The sequence below is a fragment of the Panthera pardus genome, unplaced genomic scaffold, assembly GCF_024362965.1.
Source record: "Panthera pardus isolate Hobbes unplaced genomic scaffold, ASM2436296v1 HiC_scaffold_12, whole genome shotgun sequence".
Classification (NCBI taxonomy): Eukaryota; Metazoa; Chordata; class Mammalia; order Carnivora; family Felidae; genus Panthera; species Panthera pardus.
In genome coordinates this window covers 49,782,388-49,808,039 of record NW_026526677.1, presented here as the reverse complement: position 1 = coordinate 49,808,039, position 25,652 = coordinate 49,782,388, and the positions used below count along the sequence as shown (strand labels likewise).

Here is a 25,652-nt window from a genome sequence, read left to right as displayed (position 1 = left end):
GGATAGCAATTGACCCTAGCTGTGAGAGCAGGAGAAACTGCTGATGCCCAGGCCATGCCAAAGCAGCTGTCACAGGGGCCTGCAGAGTCTCCTCAGTCTCTCAGCGCATGCGGGCAGCAAGGAGGTCCAGGCCTCCTGATAAGCAGGGTGAAAAACAAATTCCCTCTTAGAGCCCCTTTAGAGCCCCATATCATCTCATGTATTTCTCAGGGTCTAAGCAAGGGAAGTTCAAAGTCCTAGCTCAGTACTCATCTCTCCAGGTCCCAGAGACCTGGCACAAGCTGCCCTAGTGATGGGTGTATGCTATCTTTCCCACCGGATGGTGAACTCCCAGACGGCCCAGTGGTGAGCACAATGCCGCGCACACACACAAGGAATCCCATACCACAGTTTCCCCAGAGGCCCCCGCACCCCACTTGTGCTTGCCCCACCCCAGAAGTCACAGTGACGCTCTCCCACGCCGCTCCACCCCCAGGAGTCTGCGTGCAGTCCAGCAGGCTCTGCTCTGCAGCGCAGCTTCACACTCCCACTACCCCCTGGGGTCCCTCCGGGGTGTGAGAATGCACAAAAGCAGCTCATGGGGCCTGGGCCTCCTCTCACTCACCCCTGCCCTCGAGGGTCACAGTCCAGCGGGGCTGACTGAGTCTAAACAACCACAGCTGTGAGACTGGTGTCAGAACGGAGGAAGCTACGCTTCACATCTGTACGGGGGCCCAGAGGGCCCAGAGGAAGGGCGAGACCCCAGCTGAGACAGGAAGGGGTCAGGGCAGTGGCTCAGAGCACAAGATACTTCACTTGGGCCGTCTAATGAGAGAAGGGAAGAGTGTTCAAGGCAAAAGGAAGCAGGGTTCAGCGACAGTAAGCAATTCAAGTCAGAGTGCTGAGAAATGAGGCTGGTGAGGGTGGGGCCATCCCGAAGGGCTCCCAGGCAGGCTTCTGGGATCTCCCATCAGGGCAAGGCTGGCCATCTTGCGCCAGACCCCTCAAGAAGCCTAAAGTCCCTCCAAACGAGGGTGGTTGAAAAGAGGCCAAGAGAAAGCCCTGAAATGGCATTTGCGCCACCGGCAGTACCCTGTGTTTCTACAGTCAGACCCTCTCCCACTCTGCAGCAACTAAGCCATTTCTTCTTCCCTCTGCTAGAACCCAGCACCCACCTCTCACTCTCAAATGGCCTTCTTCTCCATTTTGAGAAAACCGAAGCTGCCAGAGGAGAATCCAAAATCTATGAGCCATGGCCCTTCCTGCCAACCCACAAGGAAGTGCCTATTTCTCCTAATGAAAGTCAGTCCCTCCCCGGATCCCACAGCCCTGCCACCTCCTGGGGGACAGAGAGTCCTCTCCCTCCCTGCTTCTTTCACCTCTGCCTCAGCTGGGCCATTCCCACCAGCCTCAAGACAACCATCTGGAGCCCCCTTTCAACCACTGACTGTCCCCTTCCCTAGTTCTCTTCATCACCAAGCGTCTTGAAGAGATGTCCACGCAGTCTATTCCCACTTTCTCACTCCAGTTCACTTCTCTACTCACTCCACTCAGGCGTCTGGGTCCCTGGCCCCGGCTCCACTGAAATCCACTCTTGTCATTGCCATTCCTCATGGCATCTTGCCATTCCTCACCCTGACCTCACCTGATCACCCCTTCCTTCTGGAGATGCCCCCTTCTTGGCTTCCAAGCCACGGCCTGCTATTCTTCCTGTCTTCTCACTCCTGAGGGTGGCTATTCTTCCGCTGCAGGACCCCTAAATGTTGGAGTTCCCCAGGTCTGAGGAGGATCTTCTCTCGGGTGCCTCACAGGTATCTTAAACAACACGTACAAGATCCACTTCCTCCTCTTCCTCTTCAGAGCCTGCTCCCCCTACAGGCAGCACTCCATCATCTACCCTGTCACTCAAGCGAGAAAGCTGGGAGTTAGCCTTAAAATCTCCCTAACATTTATTTCCACTCAAACTGGTCCTAATTCTAAAACACATCTCAACTCCACCTACTTCTCCTCATTTTTCTACCACACCTTAATCCTAGCTACTATCATCTCTTGCCTGTAATACTATACAGGAGCTTAGCTGGTCTCCCTGTTTTCACTCCCATGCATTATCTCCATAGCAGCCAGAGTGAGCTTTTAAAAGAACATCTCAGATCTTATAACCCTGCTTTAGATGACATCCAAAATCCTCACCTTGGCCTAGCAGGCACACTGTGACGTGGCCCTTGCTTCCTATCACACCCTGCTCACCACCCTTTAGACCATCTCGACCTGTTTTCAGTTCCTTGTCACTTTCCCAACATAAGCCTTTGCCCGCGCCGTTCCCTCTCTACCTGGAATAACCTCCCATCCACACCCTTCTCTTTCAGTCTCCCTCCTCCACTTCATTTAGCTGACTCTACTCACCTTAGTCGCTTCTTCAGAGGAGGCCTTCCCTAGCCCCCCGAACCTAAAGCAGATCCCCTGTTACACACTCTCACTCCTGTGCTTGCACTTGGCACTTAACACTTTAGAAACTGTCTATTTAAATGCGTGTGTATGCATTTACTATTGGTCTCTCCCACTAGATTACGAACCCCACAAGCTCAGAGCTGTGTCCCACGTCAACTTCATGACTGCTCCCAGGTGTGGCGCAATCCCTGACTGTGAGAGAACATTACCAGGAAATCCCTGATGAATGAATTAAAGGAGGGCAGGTGGAATGCAGTGGAGTCCAAGCAGGTCAGGGAAGGTCCCCTTGCAGCTGCAGGGAGTTGGGCCCCAATTACAGTTCTGTCATTCACTTCTCCAGTCCCTATTGATTAGGTGCACACACATGGAGAGCAAGGAAGGGGCCATGCTCTGCCCCTCCTGGGGACTGCAGCATTGGCTCAGCAGGCCTTGCTCCAGCCCCCATCCATCGTGTGAGAGAACAGGCAGCAGAAATCCCTACCTCATTGCCAGCACCTGGAAGAAATGTCTTCACTTTGATGGTCTTCCCCGGGGCAGGGAAGGGTGACTCCATGAGACTTCTCATGAAGGGATAGACCAAGGCAGCAGAGATCCCACGCCGGCGCTCCACCTCATCGAGGACCTGTGCCCACCACCAGCAGTCCAAAAAGGAAGGGTATCAGGGCACTGCCCTTTCCCTACCTCCTGGGCAGAGAAGAGGGTGGCCTGGCATCTGACCAGCTGGGGCCAAAAGCTGGGGGACAGGAGGACTGTCTCACCAGCAGATTTACACTCTACCCTTCCTGCTTCCCTTGCACTCAATGACTGCTCTGCTCATTAACTCATCCTTGCCTCACACCCAGGAGCTGGGCAAAGGAAACACTACTTGGGAGTTGGGTCCCTGGGCACTTTGCTTCCCCAAGGACTCTGGCTCTTCCCATGGCCTAGGGACAGCTATGACACTGGCAGACCAGGCTGGTACAAGGAGCTGGGGAGATGCCAGCTGGACAGCTGGGAAGTCAGGCTTGAGAACAGGAAGGAGTCAGAGAGCCTGCTCTACTTGCTCTTGCATTCTCTTTCTCTCGCGCTCACTCACTCACACACACACACAGGTGGTTTTCTCATCTAAGCTGGCTGCTGATACTCCTAAGGGAGCTGTCCGCTGGGGGAAAGGGGAGGGAAGTAAGCCGGAGCCCTCTTACCTTGGAAAACAAGCCGAAGCAGCCAAGGCGGCTGATGACACAGTATACTTCTGGCAGCCGAGGCCCTTTCCCACTTGGCTGGGTTGGGACGAGGCAGAGGAGAGAGAGACAGATACAGAGAATGCATGATGACTACATCTGGCTGCTTTTCCTTGGGAACTGAAGACTAAGGACTGCTCTCCTAGTGGAAGACTCCAAGACCCCACTAAACCTCTACTCAACCAGGCCCCAGGTCTGGAAAGGCTGACACTCTTGGGGGGCAGGCTTCAGCCTCTGCTGGGTCTTCCAGCCCAAGGTGCCAAACTCCTGCTAAGCTCCTTCCAGGAGGACACGGACAGAGACTGGCAAAGGATTAAGCAGTATGGCAGAAGCTTTAGGGTGACTCATAGATTTACATCTCTAAGGCTGGGAATCCAGAGGATGCAATGATAACGAGAGGGACTTGTGTACATTCTTAGGAGCAAGCCGTGTAGTCCTCTGCGGCTCACAGGGGACATTCTAAAACATTCCTATTCTAGATTCCCCTTTCCTTCCTTCCTTGATCCACCCCATTCTAGTAAGGCAAACTGAAAATAGATAAGGGCAGTAAAGTACTATTTACTGAATATTTACCATATGTGAATCCTGGGCTTGGTACCTGACAATACCTTGTGACTCAGGCACTATCATCTGCATTTTATAGATGAGTAAACTGAGTTACAAAAATATTAAGCCATTGCCCAAGGGCATGCATCTAAAAGTCATGGAGCCAGGAGTCTCTTTTGGCCTCTGATTTGCTGTCTTATCTCTAAAGCATGCTGCCTTCTGACAGGATAGAAGGGAAAGGGACACAAAGACACAATAGAGGTATGCTACCAGCGGTGAATGAAGGAAAAAGGAGACTGAAAAGGTGACTGGCTGGAGATGTGCATTAAGAGCTCCCCGGGCCTGGAGACCCCAAATGCAGGCTGGGATGAGTCCACAGGAGTCTACTTCTCCAGCCAGGGGCTGGAAGGACTCTGTGGCTGCCTCTGGCTCAGAGGCCTGAGTGCCTGGCAAGGCCAAGTAGGGAGGGAGCAGAGCAGCAGGTGCTGGCCCCTCATGCAGGCTGCTAAGCAAATGCAGATGGGTCTATTTCAGTTTCCAAACCTGCTGGCCACACGTCACAGATCTAAAGAGAAGGCAGAATCTGTTTTTGTCCATATTAGGCCTGAAACTCACTCCTCTCTCTTTCCCTCTCCCCCGCCTCCCCTAAAGCCCCAAGTGATTAAATCAAGTATGTGGGATTTGGGTTAGAATCATTGTGTCCAATCTACAGGAATGCCGAGCTAGTGCCAGCCCCCTTGGCAGGGACCCAGCCCAGGCCCTCTCTGAGCACGCCAGGACAAACACGCTCTTCCCTGGGGGCAGCAGGCCTGCTGCAAAGGAGAGGCTCTGCTCCATCACTATTCCTGCAAAGGCAGCCTTTGGAACATTCCTCTCCAGGCCCAGGTGAACCTGGGGCGTGCTGGACTCTGCCTGGCTCCCCACCTGGCATCCATACTGCTCCACATTCCCTTAGCCCTACTCACTGGGCATTCAATATTCAAATATCCCTTCCCCCTGGACTACCCTTTGGGGTGATCCAAGAATATCAGACTTGGTGTTCAAGAACTTAGGGTCAATCCTGGCTCTGTCTCTCACTGGCTGTGTGACCCTGGGCAAGTCATTCCATTTCTTAATCTATAGAACTGACATAATAATACCTCGTGGACTATTAAAAGGATCAAAAAAGATGACATACTTAAAGCATCTAGCCTGGAACATAATAGGTCCTAAATAATAATTCATTCCCTTTGTCTTCCCTTCTATGTTGAAAGTTCTACCTCCTCTACTAGACTATCTAAAATTCCTTGAGGATTGGGTTGGATTCATGTCTAACTTATCTTTTTGTGCCTTTAACATGCTGCCTGACCCTCAACAGGAGTATGGTACGTGTTTCGGAATGAATGAATGAATGAATGACCCAGAATCCATCGTTTGGGGTCCCTCCTATACATTACCTTTGCCTAGGACTGGCATCTAGTGAGTCCTGCCCCTGGACTGGCATCTAGTGAGTCCTTGTCCCACTAAGGCATGGGGACCCTTAAACACTGCTGACACCCCAAACCAACACCATCCCTAGTGAACTTCAGGGAGGAGTGTAACAGGACTCTCTTTACCTTACCTCAGTCTATTTCTCAGAACTACGGGAAGGGGTTTGGGGAAGGGCTTCTCTCTATATAACATGGCTTATATTTTCAAAACCTTCCCTTTCTCCTGTGTTCAAGGCATCTCTCCCAGAATCCCAGGGAAGGTACTGCTCTATCCCTCCTCAGCCTCCAACACTATCAGACCACAGACAGGATTCTTCCTCACATCAGGCTGGCCAGTATGGGCATGAGGAAGGTTGTCCTCCACCCCTGTCCGATGCACACACATACTGCTGAAGTGATATGATCCTTCAATCTAGCATCAGCAATCAGAGCCCAGAAGCCCGAGGGAAATGAATGAGAAGAAAAAGTGTAGGAAAGTTAAAAACATATGACAGCCCAGTAGAAGGTGATTCACTCTCTCCTCTTATTGCAGGTTATCTTAGATCCTGGGGCCTGATCAAAGGAGTCATTCTGAGTCCTGCCATCCCAGGAGTGCCTCCTCCTTGTGAGTGTGTGAGACTGTGTGTGTGTGTGTGTGTGTGTGTGTGTGTGTGAACGTGTGCTCTGCGGTGGCATCATGGAGCATACGAGGAAGCAGAATGTAGGCTCTCATACAAGCTAGAGTTGAAGAAGATGCATGCACACACACTTATACACACGTGTGGCCCAGCCCTACAAGGACTGAATGGCCCTACTCACCAGTAAGCGCCTGCAGTAGCCAAAGCGTCTGCTGCCATCTTCCCCAGTCAGCATGAAAGAGAAAGTCTCACTGGAATAGGGAGGGGTCTGGCATCAGGGAAGCATCAGAGGACCCAGGAAATAGCACCCAAGAAGAGGGAATGCCCTCCCAAGGAGGGGTGAAGGGCTAGGTTGCTGTAGAGAGCAGGCTGGGACTTGGGTGTGCCCCATGCAGTTGCCCCTGCTATGGAGGTAAAGGAGATTCTGCCCCTTCCTGCCTCCAGCCAGACCAGGCCAGGCCTCACCTGCTATACTCTGACACAGGAAGCCAGTCCTTGGCATCAGGGAAACAAAACTGGGGAATGGCCTTGAGCCTCTCCTCTGCCTCCCGCATCTGCTTGGTGGGTCGGTCCAGCTATGGGGAGAGAAATATAGGGAGAGATAGACAAGAGAAGATGTGGATCCTGAAGGTGGTGGGGGGTGGCTGAGAAGCGTCTCCTCCCCTGAGAGCTCTAGATGGCATCCTACCAACTGGCATGCTTCTGCTTCTCAGCAATCCTGTTCCCATTCCCGATTCTTACAGCGAGGTCTGGGTGTGGGCTGAGTCATCATTTATTCATTCAATATATGCCAAATGAGCGCTTTTCTGTGGCACCTGGCCCTGTGTCATGCTCTGGGGCTACCGATGGAAAACAACATGGGCAAGGTCCCTGTCCCTACACATTCTAGTCAGGAGGGTGAGATACTCAACAACAAAATTTCAGAGGGTGCTGCAAAGGAAATAAATAGGGAGATATGACAGACAGGACCAGGCAGGGGAAGGGATATCTTAGGTATTTGGAAAGATCTCCTGGAAGAGGTACTATATGGGCAGAGAATGAGGAATGAAAAAGAGCTGGCAGCCATGTGCAGAGCTGAAGAAAGAACATTCCAGGCAGAGGCAGAGAGAAAGGAGGCCAGGTTGGCTAGCTGGTGATGGGCAGAGAAGGTGTGGTAAGAGGGAAGGTAGGTAGGGGATGGGGAGGGACAACTCATTGGTACAGGGTTTCTTTTTGAGGTGATAAAAATGTTCTAATTGTACAACTCTGAATATACTAAAAGTCATTGAACTGTATACTTTAACTGGCTGAATTATACAGTATGTGAATTAGGTCTCAATAAAATGGTTTAAAAAAAAAAGAAATAAAATAGTAGAAGTACCTGGGGGCCCTTCCTCAGGCCCTTTGCCAACCTTATAAAAAATTTGGATTTCATTCTAAGCATACTGGGAGGTGTTCTTTCCACCCTCATGCTCTGAACAAGCACTGACCCAAACCCACACCCCCTGAAGCCCTCTGTTCCCTGCTGGCTAGCAGGATCCATGCTCAGGGCTGTCGCAGTGAGGGGAGTGACTGCAGCAGGACCAGGATCTCTCTTGCTCCACAGATGGGCCAGGCAGACAGAAGGTGCTAGAGGAGGGGATGGGAGGAGGGAGAGATGGCCTCACCTTGGGAAACTGGTAGGAGACTTCAGGGAGGTAGGTGTTTCGAGATGGCTTCTTCTTGAGGGACACCACCACAAAGTACTCAAAAAGCTCCCGCTCTTGCCACTCGAGCAGTTCCAGCTCCAGGGTCCGATAGCTGGGCGCACGCTTCAGCATCGACTGGATGTGGACTAGGCGCTGTGTGTGGGCTGGGGGCAGGTCACAGGTCAGGGGAGAGGCAGGCTGGACCCTCACAGATTCCACATCAGCCTCCCTCTCAGGCTCTGCCTCTGTGGACCACCTCTAAGTGCGGGAGCCTGGTCTGATGCCTTGTCCAGGCAGGTTTTGGGGGAGAAGTGGCAGGAGCAATGTATCTACGCCTGTGCAAAGGCCCTACCCTGCCTCAGGGAGCTACTACTGGAGCCTCTGGAGGCTGGGCTGGGGCTGGCAAGACTGCTTGAGCCCAGTAAACCCAGGCGTGTATCACTGCGCCTACCTACCTCTGCCTAGTGTCAACATGAGAAAATGTGGACCTCCATGGAGGCTTCATCCTGGACCCCTCTCAAGAGTCCTTGGACCTGGACCCTTTGTCCCAGTTTCCTGACCCAAAGTCCACTTGCCCACATGCCTGGGGGAACCAGTAGAGAAGGGAAGGAAGGAGCTAGGTTCCACATACTATAACCATCCAGGAAAGTCTAGGCAGGTTTCCCAGTAGAGAAAGAACAGACATTTGTCCAAGGCTGCCGGAACAGGAAGTTCCCAAAACCTTTTCAGGGAGGTGGCAGGCCTCCTCTCTATGGATATGGGGGGTGAGTGGCTTTGGGGCCTCCAGAGGACCAGTTTTCCTCAGACCGTGGCACGTTTCTTAAGCCAGAAGAGGTACTTGCAATCTTCTAAACCCATCTCTAAACCTCCAGATTTGCAGCATTTACCAGGGAAATCTAGCACCTAACTCTTGGGGATAACACCTTGTGGAAGTCCAGGTGAAGGGGGCTGTCTGAGTTCAACTTGGCAGAGCTGCCTTGCATGCAGTAGGAGAGGCTCCCCTATAGTTCCTTGCTCTGTTGGCTGCTATCCTGCCTGCATGTTGCCTCTCCAAAGCAGGCCAAATGGGGACGTTGGAACTATATGTGTAGAGGGAGGGGGGCGAGTCCCTACAGAGAGGGCTGGGAAGGGGTTCCGTGCTCTTGGGGAGCCACACCTCACCTTTGAACCTGTCGTCAGAGTCGCTCTCGCTCTCACTATTCTCATCTGGAAAAGTAACAGCAGGAGTGCACGCTTGCTGAGCCACCGCCCCACAGCCAATGTTCTCCATGCCCCCCTCCCAGCTATCCTCACAAGGGATGGATCATACCTAGTCTGGGCTTCTATGGGCCCAGGGTCCCCTGAGTTCAAACTGAAGGTGCTAACTGCTATACAAACCCCTCTCCACCCAGTCCTGATCTGGGGAAAGCTGCTGAAGGCCTGAGCTGGAGGCTGAACCAGAAGAGAGGCCTATAGGTCTGGAACACAGGGCTTGCCTCCAGGACGCGAAGATTTGAAATGGGAAACAGACCACAGAGCTCTATAAGCCCGGCCTTTCCTTTTGCCAGAAGCAGATTCCCACACCCACCTCCCTAATCAGGGCTGTGCAGCCCAAAGCCTGAACTAACCCATCCCATGGCTTCCTTCCCTCTTTGGCCCTCCCCTTCTATGTGCTACTTCTTGGCAGGACTCTACCTTCCTAGAAGGCAGCAGAATCCTGTGATCTGCCCAAAGAAGGGTAAATTGAGGCAAGTCCGTGCCTCTCCCCATTCCTAACGTCCAAGGGCCCCAGATATCTGAACCAGCTCAGATATCAAGGCCTACCTCTCAGTGATGCTGTCTCAATGCTGGACATAGACAGCTTTTTTAACCTCTTCTTTCCCCTCTTGGCGTTGTAGATGGAGTTAATTCTTTGGACAAGCTGGGTGAGAAAAGCAGGGAGGGTGAGGTAACCCTGGTGAGGTAAGCAGTTGCCCCTACTTCCAAGAAGGCTGATTAGTAGCCCATTCATTCCCTCAGGTGCAAGCTTTCTGCCCTCCTGACACTGGGCCCGGTACTGGTCTCCCTGCTGCACTGACCCTGAGTGTAGACTGTCTGGTTGCTCTTTACCTCATCCCCTAACTGGTCTCCTGCCCCAATGTGCAACGATGTTAAACTTAGCTCCCTAGAGGAAGGAACTGTGATCAAACTAGACAGGATGGGAGCTTCTGGGTCCCCAGAGTCACTGAACCAAAGGAGACAAAGAGCTCCTCAGACATAATAACAGGAACAAAGATTCGAGCCTTTCCCTCTAGGCTATAACCTGGGGCCCCGACAGGAAGGAGCTAAATTCCCAATATACCCAAGCATTGTTTGCAAGCTAAAAATACCATTTGGCTAAATCCTGCAGCTTTGGGCTGGGGATTTGGGTCTGACTGCCTGTGTGTGCAAATCATTGCTGAAAACTCTCAATTCTGAGAGTCAGAGAAAGGAAGACTCATGTTTGAGTCCTAGGTCCTTCAAAGCCTAGAAGTGTTTAACGTGCAGAGATCTCCAAATGCACACCCCACACTCACTAATGGGGAGTCTCCTAAAGGACTGGTTTCCATTCATCCAATGGCATAGAGTGCTCCCTGGGGGAGAGGCTAGCCTGTCCTTGCCCTAATATCTGTGCACTCATTTATTACTCATTAATGCATCTTTGGTAATAAGATAGAGAATTAACCAGATGAAAGAGAAAGGGCCAGTGTGAGGACCGAGAATTTATTCAAAGAGAATTGAGGAAGTAGCCCCAGATTAGGGAGGGAGGGAGGGAGGGAGGGAGGGAAGGAAGGAAGGAAGGAAGGAAGGAAGGAAGGAAGGAAGGGAGGGAGGGAGGGAGGGAGGGAGGGAGGGAGAGAGGGAAGAGCTGCCCACCTGCCCACCCACCTGCCCAGCCCCCGTTGGCTCCTCTGGGGAGGCTACCTTGGGAATGCGGCGGGCCCTTCGGCTGGACAGCAGCTCACTTGTGGTGCTGAGGCTGTCCTCATTAAGGCTAGAGGGTGAAGACGGCAGGCTCAGCTGAGCCAGCAGCAGCATGTCGTCATGGCTGTGCCTTTTGGGTAATCGTGGCAGCCGGTGGCTCTTCCTTTCTGACCAGTTCCCACTGCGCAGGGACTGGCTGTTGGGTTTCAGGGATAGCTGGCATGGGAGAGAAGACATGGGAGAGGGGTTCACCACATGCCTTGGCTGGCATCCCTGGCTCCCCGAATCCCATCCTGGAATTTCCCTCTGCCTGGGTTTCCTCTTTTAAGACCTCAGCTGCTAATCAGCAGGTCAGGGCTAGATTAGATACATGCTTCTACAAAGGAAGCTGAACCACCTCTGCCAGAAAAAAAGAAAGCAGAGGCTAAGAAAACTGGGCTCTCATCTGAGTGAAAAGATAAGGCCAAGCAGGAATTCTGGGGGCTCCTTGTGAGCTTTGGGGCAAGGCTTAGACTTTGCTCATTATTCATCCTGGCTGATGGAGCTAGTCTCCCCCCACCCCCAACCTCCCACCAACCCCGAGCCCCCAGTCCAGCCCTAAAAGGCTTCTTTAGCAGGGGTCATAATCCACATGACAGCCTGGTCCTGCTTACTTCTTCCAAGAAAAACAGAAGGGCTCTGGGCTCTCACTATCTATCAAAGCCTGGCAAGGTGGGCCTCATAGCCAGTTGCCTTCACCCAGCTGCCCCTCCCTGGCCCTGGTCTACTCTCTCCATCTAGACCAACACTCCTCCCAACAGGGCACCTTACTCTTCGCAGACCCAACTCACTGCTAGAAAGGCAGCACCCCTGCCAACTCGGCCTGCCTCCTACCCACTGTCTGCATCTGGAATTCCCTCTCATCACTCTTCACTAAGTCCTCCTTCCTCCCGTCCCCCAAGGCCCTCTTCCCACCCAACCAGTCTGGCAACATAAGTTCAGTGGAAGCCTGTTTGAATACAGCACATTAGAAAGGTGACTCCTGTATAAAAATGATTACATCGTTTCAAAACCAGAAGAAATTTCTCTATTCTTTAGCCAATGTTACAAAATATCCAGGTCCCTCCATTTGCAAAGAAAATTCGAACTGCCTGGGTAGGTCCATTCTCCTGCTTCCTGTCCACCCCAGATAAGGCCAGAATGACCTAGAGTCTAGGGCCTCCTTTGACTCCGTCTTTTTTTCTCATTCTGCCTTCTATCAGTCCTTAAGATTCATTCTTACTTCCTCCAACACAAGTGGCTCCAGGTCTGGTAGACACGCATCTACCTCTCCAAATCTGGTTCTTGGGTCTATGCCTGGCCCCCAAATGCCAGTACTGAGATCATTTCTGCCAGAGCTGCAGAATATCAGGACTCCAACCAGGGCCCCCATCTTTCTGTTACCCACAGAAGGGGAGCAAGAACAATGATAAGACAGGAGGCGGCAGAGGCTCATGCCTTGGTGTTGCAGCTCAGAGCTCAAGCAGTGAAGGGAAGAGCATGGGGCAGGGTGCCCCAAGGGCATGCCTCACTTCCCCGTGAGGATTCTGACATGACATTAGTCCCTGCATGCAGAGGCCTTTCCTGAGGTCACCTCCTTTGTCAAGCACTATGAGGGAAAGAGCATGAGTGGAAGTGGGCCCAAACCCTGGTGGGACAGGCCTCTCCTGTGGCCCTCGCACTGGCTCAAGTCAGGGCTGCAGTTACCTGAGTGGGTGGGTTGTTGTACTTCCTGTCCTGAGGACCCCACATCCTGTGCAAAGAGTCCAAGGAGTTTTCAGACAGTTGCTGGGATTTTCGTCCTGCTCTTCGGCTCTTCAAGTCCACATCCTCGTATGGATTCTCCTTGGGTAGATCTCCTGCAGAGGGGGAGAAGTTAGAGACGGGGAGAAGGGAAGGAGGAAACACATGCACTCACAAATAAACAAGCAGAATTCCTGTGAACCAAAGAGAATGGCTTCTGCCTGGCCCTTCAGCCCATGAGTCATACAGCTGCCCGTCTGCAGTGGGGAGGCTACAAACAGATCCCGGCTCCAAAACCAGAAGCGAACCCCCCCACCCCCACCCCCACTTCAGCTCAGCCTTGTCTGGCCTCTGCTTTATAAATTCAGAGATTGCACAAGACTGGCTCAGCTACCCCTGCCTGCACCCAGCCAGAGGACAAAGCCAACACCAGGCGTCGTTCCTTGGCTCCAGTTCCTCTGCCGTGAAAGCCCCAGAGATATACAGTTCAAGGTAGGAAAGGCTTTCAGAGGTCACCAGCCTGTCCCATTAGCAATGCTCCCTGAAGACCACTCTACGGGATGGGCATGGAGGAACACTGATGAACTATAAGGAGCAAGGCGCTCCCAGGCTTCCCTCTCAATCACTCTACCGTGCACCGCTCTTTCAGGGCAGGTCTACCATCCGGTCCACAGATAACCCCCACACCAGAACACTGTCAGTCAAGTAGTGAGATTTCAGTAACGATCTGCTCAATGTACTGCTCTCATTACAGTGTCACTCTAATTAATCTACTGCTGACCTGGAAAAACAGATTGATCTTCACTCCCCTTTTGGAATAAGCCCTCCTGCTATGACATAGGGAGGTGTGAAAGGCCTGACAGCAGCCTGGGCCTAGGGGTGAGGGTGGGGAGTTTTTGTTTTTCAGGACGAATTCTTGAAACCCTGGCAGTAGGCACTGTACTGTCACTACGAGCAAACCTCGGGAAGTTGACAGCACAGTCCCTGCCCATAAAAGCAACTCCTGCCCATAGCCATACCTGCCTGCCTCTTTCCCTACAACCATCCCTGGACGTTGCTACACTCCAATAACATCATGAGCCAGGTCAGTCCTGGCTCAAGCCTGCAACGGATCTGTGGGCACTGTGAGTGAATACAGCCCTCTGCTCCTCTTTTCCTTGTCTTTCCATATCCTCCCTGCCACATCAATGCCCCTGTCTGGGACGTGGGACCTAGGCACCAGTGACCAGCATTAGGCTGTGCTGGGGGTAGCATACAAAGAGAACAGGCCTCACTCCTCTTTTCCCTGGTCAGCACCAGAATGGAGCCTAGTGACTGCTGAGCCCTGCAGATGCCTGGATGTGCCTCACACCCAGGAGGAGTTCAAATACCACTTCTCAGGGAGCAGACAGAATAAAGAGCCATATGACTAGAAACAAGGCCACTGACAGTGTAAGCTTTTCTAGGATGGAACACAAAAGAAAAACTAATCCCTATATGCTTACAGAATTCTCAGTTTCCCCCCAACTGGGGGAATCTACAGTTACCCCCCTCAAAATCCCCCAGACTGGGGGGATCTATTTATTATTATCATGAAAAATCACAATGAATTTAGGAAATGCATTCAACAGAGGTAGGGGGAGGGAAGAGATGTGAAGGAAGGGTGCCATGGGAGCAACGCAAATCTCTTGAACTTGAGTCAAGAATGGGTCAAGAAAGGATTTGGGACTGGATGAAGTGATTCCGAGCACCACGCAGAGTCCCCAGCAATTGAGCGGAGTTTTCCTGTAACACAGTCATGCTATGAATATGACTTGTCTCCATTCCAGAGTCCTGACTAAGCAGAGCTGGCCCAGCAACGCTGCCTCAAGAAGCCAAGTATCAAACCTGGCATCCAGCCTACCCTACTCTAGGCACTTAGAGAAGAGTCAGGAGAGACTCAGTACTTCTTGGTCTCCCTCCAAAATATATTCTGTATTGATGAGGTGGGTGGATCAAGGAATCAAGAATGCCAGGACACAATCTTCCTGATAGTGGGAAACAGGACCAGAGCATCACTGCTCAGATGGGGGCAGGAAGAACATTTATTCCAAGCTCATCAAATCCAAACTGCCTTGACCTGGATGACCAGCCAAAGTCCTTATCATCATCCCTCAAACCAACAGGATGACCTTGTCTCAAGTCCTTTAGATCAGAGTTTCTCAAATTACTGACATTTGGGGCTGGGAAATTCTTGTGGTGGTAGCCTTTCCTGTGCATTTGTAGGATGTTCAGCAGCAACCCTGGCCTCAATCCACTAGATGACAGTAGCACCACCTCTGTTGTAATAACCAGAAATGTCTCCAGACACTCTCAAATGTCCCCTGAGCAGATGGATAAATGCATGGATGGGTGAATGGATGGATGAATGTATGGAACGAAGGAGGGAGGGAGGGAGGGAAGGAAGGAAGGAAGGAAGGAAGGAAGGAAGGAAGGAAGGAAGGATGGGTGGATGGTTGAAATTACTCCCCTGCCCCATTAAGAACGACTGCTTTAGACAGATGTTTCTAAACTTCCTAATAGATTCTGAGTGCCATGACATGACTCCCAACACAAACCCTCTTTCCTCCATCCTTCCCTCATTCCTTTCTTCTCCCTCTCACCTTCCTTCTCTTCCTTCTTTCTTCCCCAAGAATCAGAGCCTTGAAAACTGATATAAAATCCAAAGCTCTAAGAAATAGATATAAGGGACTGAGGTCCAGGGAAGTAATAGAAGTACAATGTTGATACACATCAGTGACAAGAAAACAGCTGGGAACACCAGGGTCTCAATACTAGTATTGCCTCTGGAAACAAAATTTCAGGAAAGCCTCAATGCCCCTCCTGTCTTCCCAGCCTTAACACCAGCTTCTTTCTTCTTCAGCAATGCTTAAAATCCTCTCTGATATAAGCAGGCCACTAATCCCTTCTCCAGGAAATGACTGCTGGCCCAAGCCCTGCCTCCCCACCCTTAGCTGGGCCTTCACAGCCCTAGTTCACCTGCTACTCTTGACTTCCAAGACTGTTCCTGGCCACTGTTTTGGAACTGTCTCAGGGGACATACCCCCAGTCATTTTTTCCAGAGACTAAGGGTGCCCAGGGGATGGGAATATGCAGAGACCAAGCAGGCCCTGAGTAGAACCACACCTGAACCTGCCAAGAGAAAATTAACCCCGAAGCAATGGCTCAGAATTGGGAGAGGAGGAGGGTTGGGGAAAAGGGCTCCGAACTCCCTCTGGGGAAACAAGACAACAGCAAGGCTGGAGAAGCTACAGCTGAGTGAGTATGGGAAAGATTTAGCAGGGGCATGGGTGGGAGACAGGAAGCCGGGTAGACACCAGACTTTTACCTGCATTCCCACTCACACAGCTTCCTCAAGGGTGGTCCGCACCACAATGCCCTAGGAGTGGGAAAAGAGGTAGGCCCTCTTCCCCAGAAGCCTGGACCTGAGCAGCCCCATCACATCAAGCCCAGCTGGGGAAGCCAGAGGTCTCAGCCCTTCCCAGCTTTGCTGATGAGATATGGAACAAGGGCATCGCCAAGAACTTCTGCTTTGCACTGTTTTAAAGGGGCTTGTCAGAGACCAAACTTATCACACTGATCCTCTCAAAGGAAGAAACCCACCCCACCCACCCAGCCCTGCCCCCATTTCTCCCCACAGCAACTTTGGTCATTAACCACATGTACCAAACAGCACTCACTCAACACACACACACACACACACACACACACACACACTGGAAGAACCAGTTAGGGACAAAATGTGTGTGAATATGCATAGGCACTGAGAATTTCTCCCAACACAATCCTAAGCTTCCTGACCACACCCTGATTAGGGCCCAGTCTACAGCTTCCCTGTCAAAACCTCTCCCGGTTTGAACCAGCTGTTTCTCCTGGTTCTCAGCTTCTTCCCCTCCTTCCCAAGGTGGAGAGAGGGCCAGGATAAAGGCCCAAATCCCCCACAACACACTCTGGGTTGCAGCCTCAATGCTGTTAGGTGCCCTATGTTCCTTACTACCTTCCTGCCTGGGGACAAATAAGAAGGCAGAAAGAACAGAGGTTCAAAATGCTTTGCAGTCAGGCTAACTGGCTCTGTCCCCAGCTCCCATCCCGTTCAAGTTCCTGGAAACTCTCCCTCAGCCCCAACTAGCTGATGGGAGTGGGAACCTCTGCAGGAATGCAGTCCAGGCTCCCTGGTCAGGCGCCGAGGCCACTCCACATAACTCCCTAACAAGCTGCTTCCTTGGGTGCATTTTTAAGTGTCAGGCTCAAAATGCAAATGATTATAAGGCTTTGTAGAATAGCAGCATCTTCAGGGGCAAATGTCAAATTGGACAGGCGAGAATTAACAGCCCCAGAAAGCAACAAGACAGTAACTTTATTTTTGAACCCCTCTATTGCAAATTAGCAGGATAAACCTCAGCCTGTTTTAGAATATCCCACCACAGGTCCCCAGGCATCATGCCTGGTGTGGGCAGGAGGCCAGCAAATTCCCTGAGGCCCCTCATTCAAGTCCACTGCTCACAGAGAAGACATGTTAGTTTCTGGGCCAACTGATACTCAACCTCTAACAGACCAGAAACTCCAATCCAATCAACTGGTCCCCAAGATGGAGATTTAACGTGAGTGCTCCCTGCCCCCCGCCGGCCCCATTATCACACACCCAAAACAAAGCTTTGTCTGTCACTGTGCAAGCAAGGCAACATAAGAGTTCGTTAATCCAAACAGAACCAGAAACGACCTTAACCTCATAGAGCACAGGCTGGGCCAAGAACAGAGAGAAGGCTCCTGGGAAGTCCTAAGCACTGGTCAATCCCAGGCAAAAGTGAAACTGACATTCAGAGTTCAGCAACAAAGGCCCTGGTGAAGCCTCGGGGGGGGGGGGGGGGGGGGGGGGGGTCCAAATTCTTGGGCCTGTCTCCGGGGGAGGAGAAGGGGATAAATCAACCAGAATCTGAGAGAGATATTCTCTCTTGTACTTCCCTCTAGCCTCCCTGGTCAAGTCTAGAAATTCAGACAGCACTGTTGTGGGGGATACAAAGGAGGAAGCCATATCCAGGGCACTGAACTAACTACACCCACACCCCACAAAGCAGAAGCAAAACCCAGGTGTCTGGGTCACTCCCCTGCCTTCCCTCTAACACTTTCCTGAGTACTCCTCCCGTACTCTCTGCATAATGCTCCAAAGATCCAGAAGCCAGGTGAGCAGCTAAGGAATACACCCTAACTCCAACCTCATCCCATACCAGCCCTTACCCCCAGCTCTAACTCACACATTCAAGAAGCATCCAAGCTGCTCCTATATTTCTTTGCCTCCTCATACAACATCCCAAAGTGGCAGTAAGTCCCCTCTACTAAGTGAAGAGACTGAGACCCAGACATACTTGCCTCTCTCTCCCTCTTCTCCCTAACCTGACCTAAGAAGGCCAGAGAACAGTTCTGTTTCCTAGGACAGTGCCCCTCAGATTCTCATCTCCCCCTGTACCACCAGATATGGTCCCCAAACAAGCCCAGACAGAGCCTTGGATCATGGAACTCTGCACAGGGAGAGATGGTTGAAGCATCCCTTTCTCTTATTTCAGTTCAGCTGATACAAAACATTTCCCCGCCTGAAATGACAGGACAGCACAGAAAGGCTGCAAAGCCTTCTCAGAGAAGAGGATAACAGTGTGGACAGTGCCTGGTCTACTGGGGGAAGGGAGTTAAGAACCATAGCCTCCTTGGCCCACTGCAGCAGCCACACTGGGTGCTCTGGAGGGCCCTGGGCAGCAATAACACATTCTGGTTTCTTCTAAACTAGAGGAAACAGAAATGTATCCTGAAACTGGAGTGGGGAGGAAGATGGGGATATGGAGCTGATCCCCACAGGTCTTGACCTCAACTCTGGGTGACTATATGTACAATGCTTTTTCCCAGGGTTAAGAGAAAAGGCCTCCCTCCCTAAACCCTTTTGCTATTCTAGGGACCTCAATCCCACAGTATTCCTGTTATGACCTAATTTTGGATGCCTATATACTATACATTCTGCTCCTGGGGAAGCAGTGCCTATGTGGATCCAAGCACTGCTGCTATTTCCCCAGAAATGCTGGCCCAGCAAGTTATCAGGAGAAAACTATGAAACTGGTGGCAAAGATCAAATGAGGGAATAGACGACCCCCTCTTCCCAAGATTCTCTAGTCTTAGGAGAATCTGGAGGGTTCTCCATTAGGGCCGTTTTTCTCTCTAATATGTTAACTACGAACTTGCAAGGGTCTCCAGCCTCAAGGCCTAACACAGAGATGAGACAGAGCCAGAGATGAGAGAGGAGGGGTCAAGTGCACAAGCACACTGCTTCTCTTGAGTGACACTCACACACACTTTACTCCAACAAAACTGAAGCCCCACTAAAGAGAATGAGACCAGGATTCAAATGAAAGCCCAAAATAAACCCAACGCAGCCTAGACTACCGGTTTTTTGTTGACCCTGGAACACAAGTTTGCCAACACCAAGTCCTCCCAGTTGTTGAAGGACAATTCTCCATGGTATTTTACATTTCTGACTTTTGAGCAAGGGGAAGGACCTATCCAGACTGTCTTTTCAAAGATGTATAGCAAACAACCTCAGAAGGTAGAGATAGTGCCTTCCTCCAGGGAAGAGGCGGTTTGTTTCCTGGCCAGAATAATAAAAACAAGACCTCCTTGTGGGGCAAAGGTTGGGCATGTTTGCTAGCCACCCCCTGGAAAGACTGGGGTTCCTTCAGCCTGAAGTTCCTCCTGGTACACAGACCCACATGTAAGTGCAGTTTCAACCTGGACTTCCTCCACACTGCCTCAGGGGACCTGGGAGCAAGGGGACCCATGTGCTGCCTGCTGTGCCATGAGTAATAAATCCTTTGACTGTGATCCAAGAGTCTTGTGTCTTCGGCCAGCATCTGTGAAGCCAGGGAAGGCTAAACTTGTTAGTATTGTTAGCAAGCAGAATAAAATCCCAGATGCTTTCTTGACACCATTTACTTTAAGAGAAAGTAGAAGAGATATATATTAAGGACCAGGCACTGTGCTAGGTACTCTGATATACATTTTATCTCATTGAATCCTAACAATAATCCTTTGAGGTATTATTATTATTATTATTATTGTTGTTGTTATTAACGTATCATCATTATCACTTTATAAGAGGAAACAGGCCTCAGAAACGTGATTTGCCTAAGATTACACAGCTAAGGAAGGACACACAGCTAAGGAAGCCTTCTGAAAATAAAAGGAATGATATGGTTTTCCCCTTACTGTGGTCCCAGAAGCCCTTTCAGTTTCAGTTCGTTCAAGGTCAGGCTTTAATATCTTAGCTGCTCAGTCTTTTCCAAGATGCTTCCCCTGATGCCCATTTTCTTGAGAAGTTCCAGAAGCTGGGCCATGTCTGCCCCCAGTGAATGAAGTGGAACCTGGGAGTGTCCCTCCTGTTCCTGTTCTGCAGCCCCCAGAGATAAGCCAGCCCACCACCTCTACCACAGCTTACCCACAATATCTTCATAGGCATTTTCTTCTAAAGTGCTTTTGGATCCAAACTTGGGTTGGCTCTCAGTACCATTCTCAGTGGGAGAAGAGGGGTACAGGGACTGGAGACTGGATGCATCCTCAAACTCAAAGGATTTTCTGTGGATAACAAGAGCATGGGTCATTTCAGCAGAACTAGATTCCAACCGCCTCACTGGGGGAATGGCCATGGGCAACAGCAAAGACCAGAGGTCCTCCTCACAAACCAGCTACCAAGCAATGTATCAAGGTGGATCCAAACTTACCATTCAAATGAGAAGATAAATGGTCTGAGAGACCCCAGCCTCGGTGCCTGCTAATCATACCAGTAACAAATCCCACAGCTAAAAAGGGTGCGATGTATCAGATGCTATGTCAAACACCTTGCTCATGGACCTCATTAATCTTCACAATGCTGCTACTAGCTATTGTGCCATTTTATGAATGAGGAGATGGAGGCTCAGGGAGATGAAGTGACAAGTGGCCGGACTCACCGAGGCTGTCTGACTCCAGGGTCTGAGCTTTTGACCTGGGCCTCCAAGCCCCGGAGCCTATCATCCTTGCGAAGTATCTGCCAGTACCACAGAATGGAGTGCCTGTTCAGCCTCTGGAGCCTCCATTATGCCCGCATCCTAGCAAGCGCTCCTGCTCTGAACAGGTAGTAAGGGCTCAACAGTGGATGGGTGATGCCCAGGGCTGTTTGGGGGTCAGGGAATCAGGTGGTGATAGGTGCATCGTTAGAAGAGGAAGGGCTGAGATCTCCAAACAAATCATACCATTTCTGAGGTGGACCAAGGAGGGCAATTTGCAGCCAGAAGCTACTTCCAAGACCCAGCTTCCCTTGAGCTAGTCAGCTGCTCCTTTCCATACTGCAAATAGCCATCCCCTCTACTACAGAATTTCAAAACCACGGCTTGTTAGCTCCTCAGACAGCTTGAGCCCACAGTACTCTCTACTCCTCTCCTCCGTTATCTAAGACTTGACCCAGGTGCGTCCTCTCCCTCTCCAAGGCAGGTCCCAGCAGACTCCTGGGGAGGGGGGAGAAAGGAAAGATACTGACTGAAGACCTCCTCCCATCCATTAACACCTCCCTCTTCTTTTGGTTACCATTAGATATTTCAGCCTTTCTCTCTTGTTTAATGAACAACTTCTCAGAGTCTTGGGGTGCAAGTCAAGGACTAAAGGTGTCCTAAAAGCCACATTCTGTTCTCAGCTTGCCTAGCTATCCTGTAGCACTTGACACAGCTGAACACTCTACACCGGCACCCTCCTCCCTTCACCTCCATGACACAGTCAACAGCTTCTTTGGCAATTAGTTTTCAGGTTCATGTGAGGGATATACCTTTTCCACTTGCCTTTTAAATGCCAGAGTCTCTCAGAGTTCTGTCTTCAGGATTCTTTCTCTCACTCTGTGCTCTCCGGGAGCCAAATACTGATGGCCATTGCTATACCTACCATTCCTACTATGATGGCTCCCAAGTCTGTCTCTGACCTAGACTTCTGACCCAGTTAAATATCCAATGATTAAGTGCAGTGGTTCCTGAATGTTGGCTCACAGATACTGGCGGTCTGAGATCAAGCTTTCATTAACATATATACTGTGAGGTCAACATCTTTTGCAGATAGTTCTCAAATATACAGATATACAAATCATGTTCAGCCAAATTACCCTTGAAAATCCCTCAGGAAGATACCACATTGAAGACCAACACACACTGTCTTTAATTAAGACTAATATAGTCAGTTTCTCCACAGATTTATTTTTAACAGATTTCTTTCTTTATTTTTTTTTTTTTTGATTGAATACCAAAAGAAATACTTGGTTGGTATTTTTTAAATAAAAAATTGTTAAATATAAGAATCATGCCTGGGGGCGCCTGGGTGGCGCAGTCGGTTAAGAGTCCGACTTCAGCCAGGTCACGATCTCGCGGTCTGTGAGTTCGAGCCCCGCGTCAGGCTCTGGGCTGATGGCTCGGAGCCTGGAGCCTGTTTCCGATTCTGTGTCTCCCTCTCTCTCTGCCCCTCCCCCGTTCATGCTCTGTCTCTCTCTGTCCCAAAAATAAATAAAAAACGTTGAAAAAAAAAATTAAAAAAAAAAAAAAAAAAAAAAAAAAGAATCATGCCTGACACAACCAAAACAAACTTACCATCTCATGCTCCTCCAGGGAATATGCCACTGTATGAATAGGCAAATAAAAGAACTTATACTTTTTGAATGGTCTCTCTTTTTTTCCAAGAGCACAGATTTTTTAATTTGCTATGTTAATTATTATGTGAAGTGACTCCACCATATATGGTATATGTGTGTGTATATATTATATATAAATGTAACATGTACACGAGTATGTGTTAAACCTTCGGGCTGATATACTCTCCCACATCCCCTTTTCCACCTAGCTAACTGCTTTTTTGTTCTTCTAAATTTAGCTCAACAACTCCCTCTATAAGGAGGCTTCCCGCACTCCCCTGTCTAATTTAGCTGCCTCTTCCTCTGGGTCTCTGTAGCATCCTACACTGACATGGATCGTGTCACATAGAGCATCTAGGATTTATCTGTGATATACCTCCTGTACCACATCAAGAATGGAAGAATAGAAGAACTGTATCTTATTTGACCCTGTGTCCCCTTATCCAGTACAAGGTTTAGTGCATGGCAGGCTCTAGATGGGTATTTATAGAAATGGATAAATCAGAACAAAGCAAACACTCCTGGCAGGCTGTTAAAGTCTTGAGAGCCAGTAAGCATGTTGGGGTAAGCCAAAACATAGGATTACCCTTAGCCCAGGGCTCTTCTGGCCCATGCACCTGAAACTTTCTGATGTCTTCCTCTCATGGCTGAGCAGTTATCTATATGATGGTATCCCTGAATGATATGCTGGGTGTAGCCTGAAGTATTAGGCCTGACTGAAGAACCCCGAGAAGTAAAATAAGCCCAAATGCCATCTGACTTTGGGTTAGAAGAGAAAGGCAGTGAGGGAGAAGCAGACAGGCCTTTCTAAGGAGGTGGGCTCCCGCCTACCCCAATTCAGAGAATAAGGTGTCTGTCAACTTTCACAACCCTAGCAGCTCCAGTGCCCAGTCAGTCACTATAACTGTGGAGACAGCCCAGGTAGTCCAGGGTCAAGAATGCTGAGACTGAGCAGGAAGCTAATGACAGTGTCAGGACAGGCCATTCTTGAACGTGGCCAAAAAACCAGTAAAATATTCTTTGACACCTTTTTCCATCAGTCTCCCCTTTCACGATCCAAGGATCTCCTCTTCCTAAAGGCCCAGGATCCCTAAATGGCCAGGCAGCCCTCAGGAGAGAGAAAATCATCTTAAATGTATTGATGCTACTATGTTAATGGCAACATGCAGTATTCAGATAATGATTCCCTCAAGGAAATAAGTTTCTAATGCTGGCATTTCAGGTAGTCATGAGACTAAGATCCTACGTTCCTCAAAGGACTGCCCATTCTATCTAAAAGTAAGGTGGTCCTACCTTTCCCACAAGGACCAAAGCAGTTCCAACAGGGCTCAAGACGTAGCCCAACTCTCCCCCCAAGGCCAAATCCAGCCCACACCTTCAGTAGACAGCATTTGGAAGAAGCATTTTCATCCTCCCACTCACGTTTATGTATCCTTATCCTGCAAGAGCAGAACAATTTCTTTTTCACCTAATTCATGTCACCACCTGACAATTACTCACTGCTTCAGGATCCATGAAGCACTTCTGACTGTGACCCACAACTACAGTCTGCTTTTGCATCTTCCATCGAAAAGAAAGCCACAGTACCCGGCTGTGAAGACACTGGAGGAACATTCGTTACCTGCTCTGGGACTTGCGGTGACCACGCGTGTCCTTCTTGGGTCTCCGGGTGACTGGAGGGGCTGGGGTGGAGGGCAGGGGGGGTGGAGCAGCAGGTGTGGGCGAAGGAGGTAGACCATTGCTTGGCTTACTCTTGGGATTCTTGTCAGCCTCATATTCAAAGGTGCGCTTGGGTTTGGGAACAGGGTTCACAGCGGGATCAAGGGAGCTCTTTGATGGCAGCAGCTGGGAGCTCAGGCTATTTCCCGGGGTCCCTGGCTTAGTGGAGCCACTGCCTTCTCTCTCCAGGGGTGGGCCTGCCTCCACCCCAACTCCAGCCACTCCTCCTGCCCGGTTGCCAGTGCTCACACTCGTGCTCCCTGTCAGTTCCTCCAAGGTTCCCAAGGTCCCAGTCTTCCTTTTCCCTCGGTCTACACTGTAGCAGCTGCTGGGGAGCTGGGGGAGTCCCCGGCCTGGCTGCTCCTTCAGGGCCTGTTCAATTTTCTGGATCCGACTCAGCACTGCTGAGCTCTCTTTCCTACTGCCATGCCCCCTGAGGAAGGCACTGGGCTCACTCCGGCCTGCCCGTCTCTCTAGCCGGTAGAAAGAGTCCCGGACAGGGAGCGCCTCTCCCTCCTCCTCGGTCTCAGGGTAGGAACACTCTGAGAAGGTCCTGCTCATCCTCCGGAGGCCCTTGAAATCAAAGGTTTTTTCTGAGCTGCAGGGGGATGGCGCCACGCTGGGACAGCCTTCACTGACCGCCCACTCGCCCCCAGAGCCCTCCCGCTTCTCCCCACACATGCTCATCCTGGGCGAAGCCTCTCGGCGACCCTCCCATGCTGAGATCTTCTCCCGGATGCCCAGGCTATGGGCACGGTTGCCAGTGCGGTTCAGAAAGGAGCTCCGTGAGCCGGTTCCTGGCCCCAGGGATGGGGTGCTCTGGGCAAGGGGGAGGCAAGCAGCTACTCCCTCTACATCCTGGGCTGCCCCTTGGACATTCTCCTTCTGGTCCTCTCTCTTGCACACTGAAGGGCTTCTGTCCAAATAACTGAAGTTGGTGGCCTTGAGAGGACAGATAGGTGGTGAAGTGTCTGGGGAGTGAGCTTGAGGATTTGGGGGTGAAAGATCACGGGGGTGCCAGTCCTTGAGGAGCAGCCGGGAGCTGGAGCGGCTTGGGTACCTGCAGGCTGACGTTTCACTATCACTGAATGGGTAGATGGGACTCCTTGGTGGGGAGAGAACTGGAGGTGGAGAGACTGACTGAGACCTAAAACCAACAAAAACAAAAAGAAAAACAAAAGGAAAAGAAGAGAAAATGGCAGTGAGTGGCCCGACAACCAGAGGTATGGTGTTACATTTGTAGAGAGCTAAGTAACTCTTTCCTACAGGACGTGCAAGCTCAAAGTACTCTATTCAAGTAATACACCCCCAAAGCCATCCTCAAGGAAAGGAACAGCTCCTTATCCACAGCAGGCCAAACTCAATGGGTCTCTCTGCCCAGTTCAAGCCCAGAGACCCTGAGTACCATCTGGAGCAGAAGCCAGCTCTGTGTCAGGTGAGAGGATCCCCAGAATCTACATCTGCCAACTAGAGCACAGTAAGGCCAGTGGTGTCTGCAAAATATTTAGCCATCGGCCCTCTGAAAGACAAAGCACAGATCTGTAATGTTTGCCAACTTCCATGGTATAAATATTCCTATTGTGGCTGATTTTAAGCTACCAACATGA

The 25,652-nt window shown here is 50.7% G+C and overlaps 1 protein-coding gene across 8 annotated transcripts in view; it reads right to left on the bottom strand.

Moving 5' to 3' along the window:
- The window catches only part of DENND2B (DENN domain containing 2B), a 178,549-nt gene that overhangs the window by 9,418 nt on the left and 143,479 nt on the right, over positions 1-25,652 (bottom strand). For 6 of the 8 annotated variants that reach the window (XM_019456225.2, XM_019456230.2, XM_019456227.2 and 3 more), the window contains 11 exons: positions 23,948-25,192; positions 20,122-20,258; positions 12,594-12,745; positions 10,869-11,084; positions 9,750-9,846; positions 9,108-9,152; positions 7,926-8,110; positions 6,745-6,854; positions 6,461-6,530; positions 3,609-3,686; positions 2,909-3,049 (listed from right to left, as the gene is read on the bottom strand). In XM_019456225.2, the coding sequence (XP_019311770.1) occupies positions 2,909-3,049; positions 3,609-3,686; positions 6,461-6,530; positions 6,745-6,854; positions 7,926-8,110; positions 9,108-9,152; positions 9,750-9,846; positions 10,869-11,084; positions 12,594-12,745; positions 20,122-20,258; positions 23,948-25,192 (2,476 nt within the window). The remainder of the gene's footprint in view (positions 1-2,908; positions 3,050-3,608; positions 3,687-6,460; positions 6,531-6,744; positions 6,855-7,925; positions 8,111-9,107; positions 9,153-9,749; positions 9,847-10,868; positions 11,085-12,593; positions 12,746-20,121; positions 20,259-23,947; positions 25,193-25,652) is intronic. The other 2 variants (XM_019456236.2, XM_019456237.2) reach the window with 2 other exon arrangements.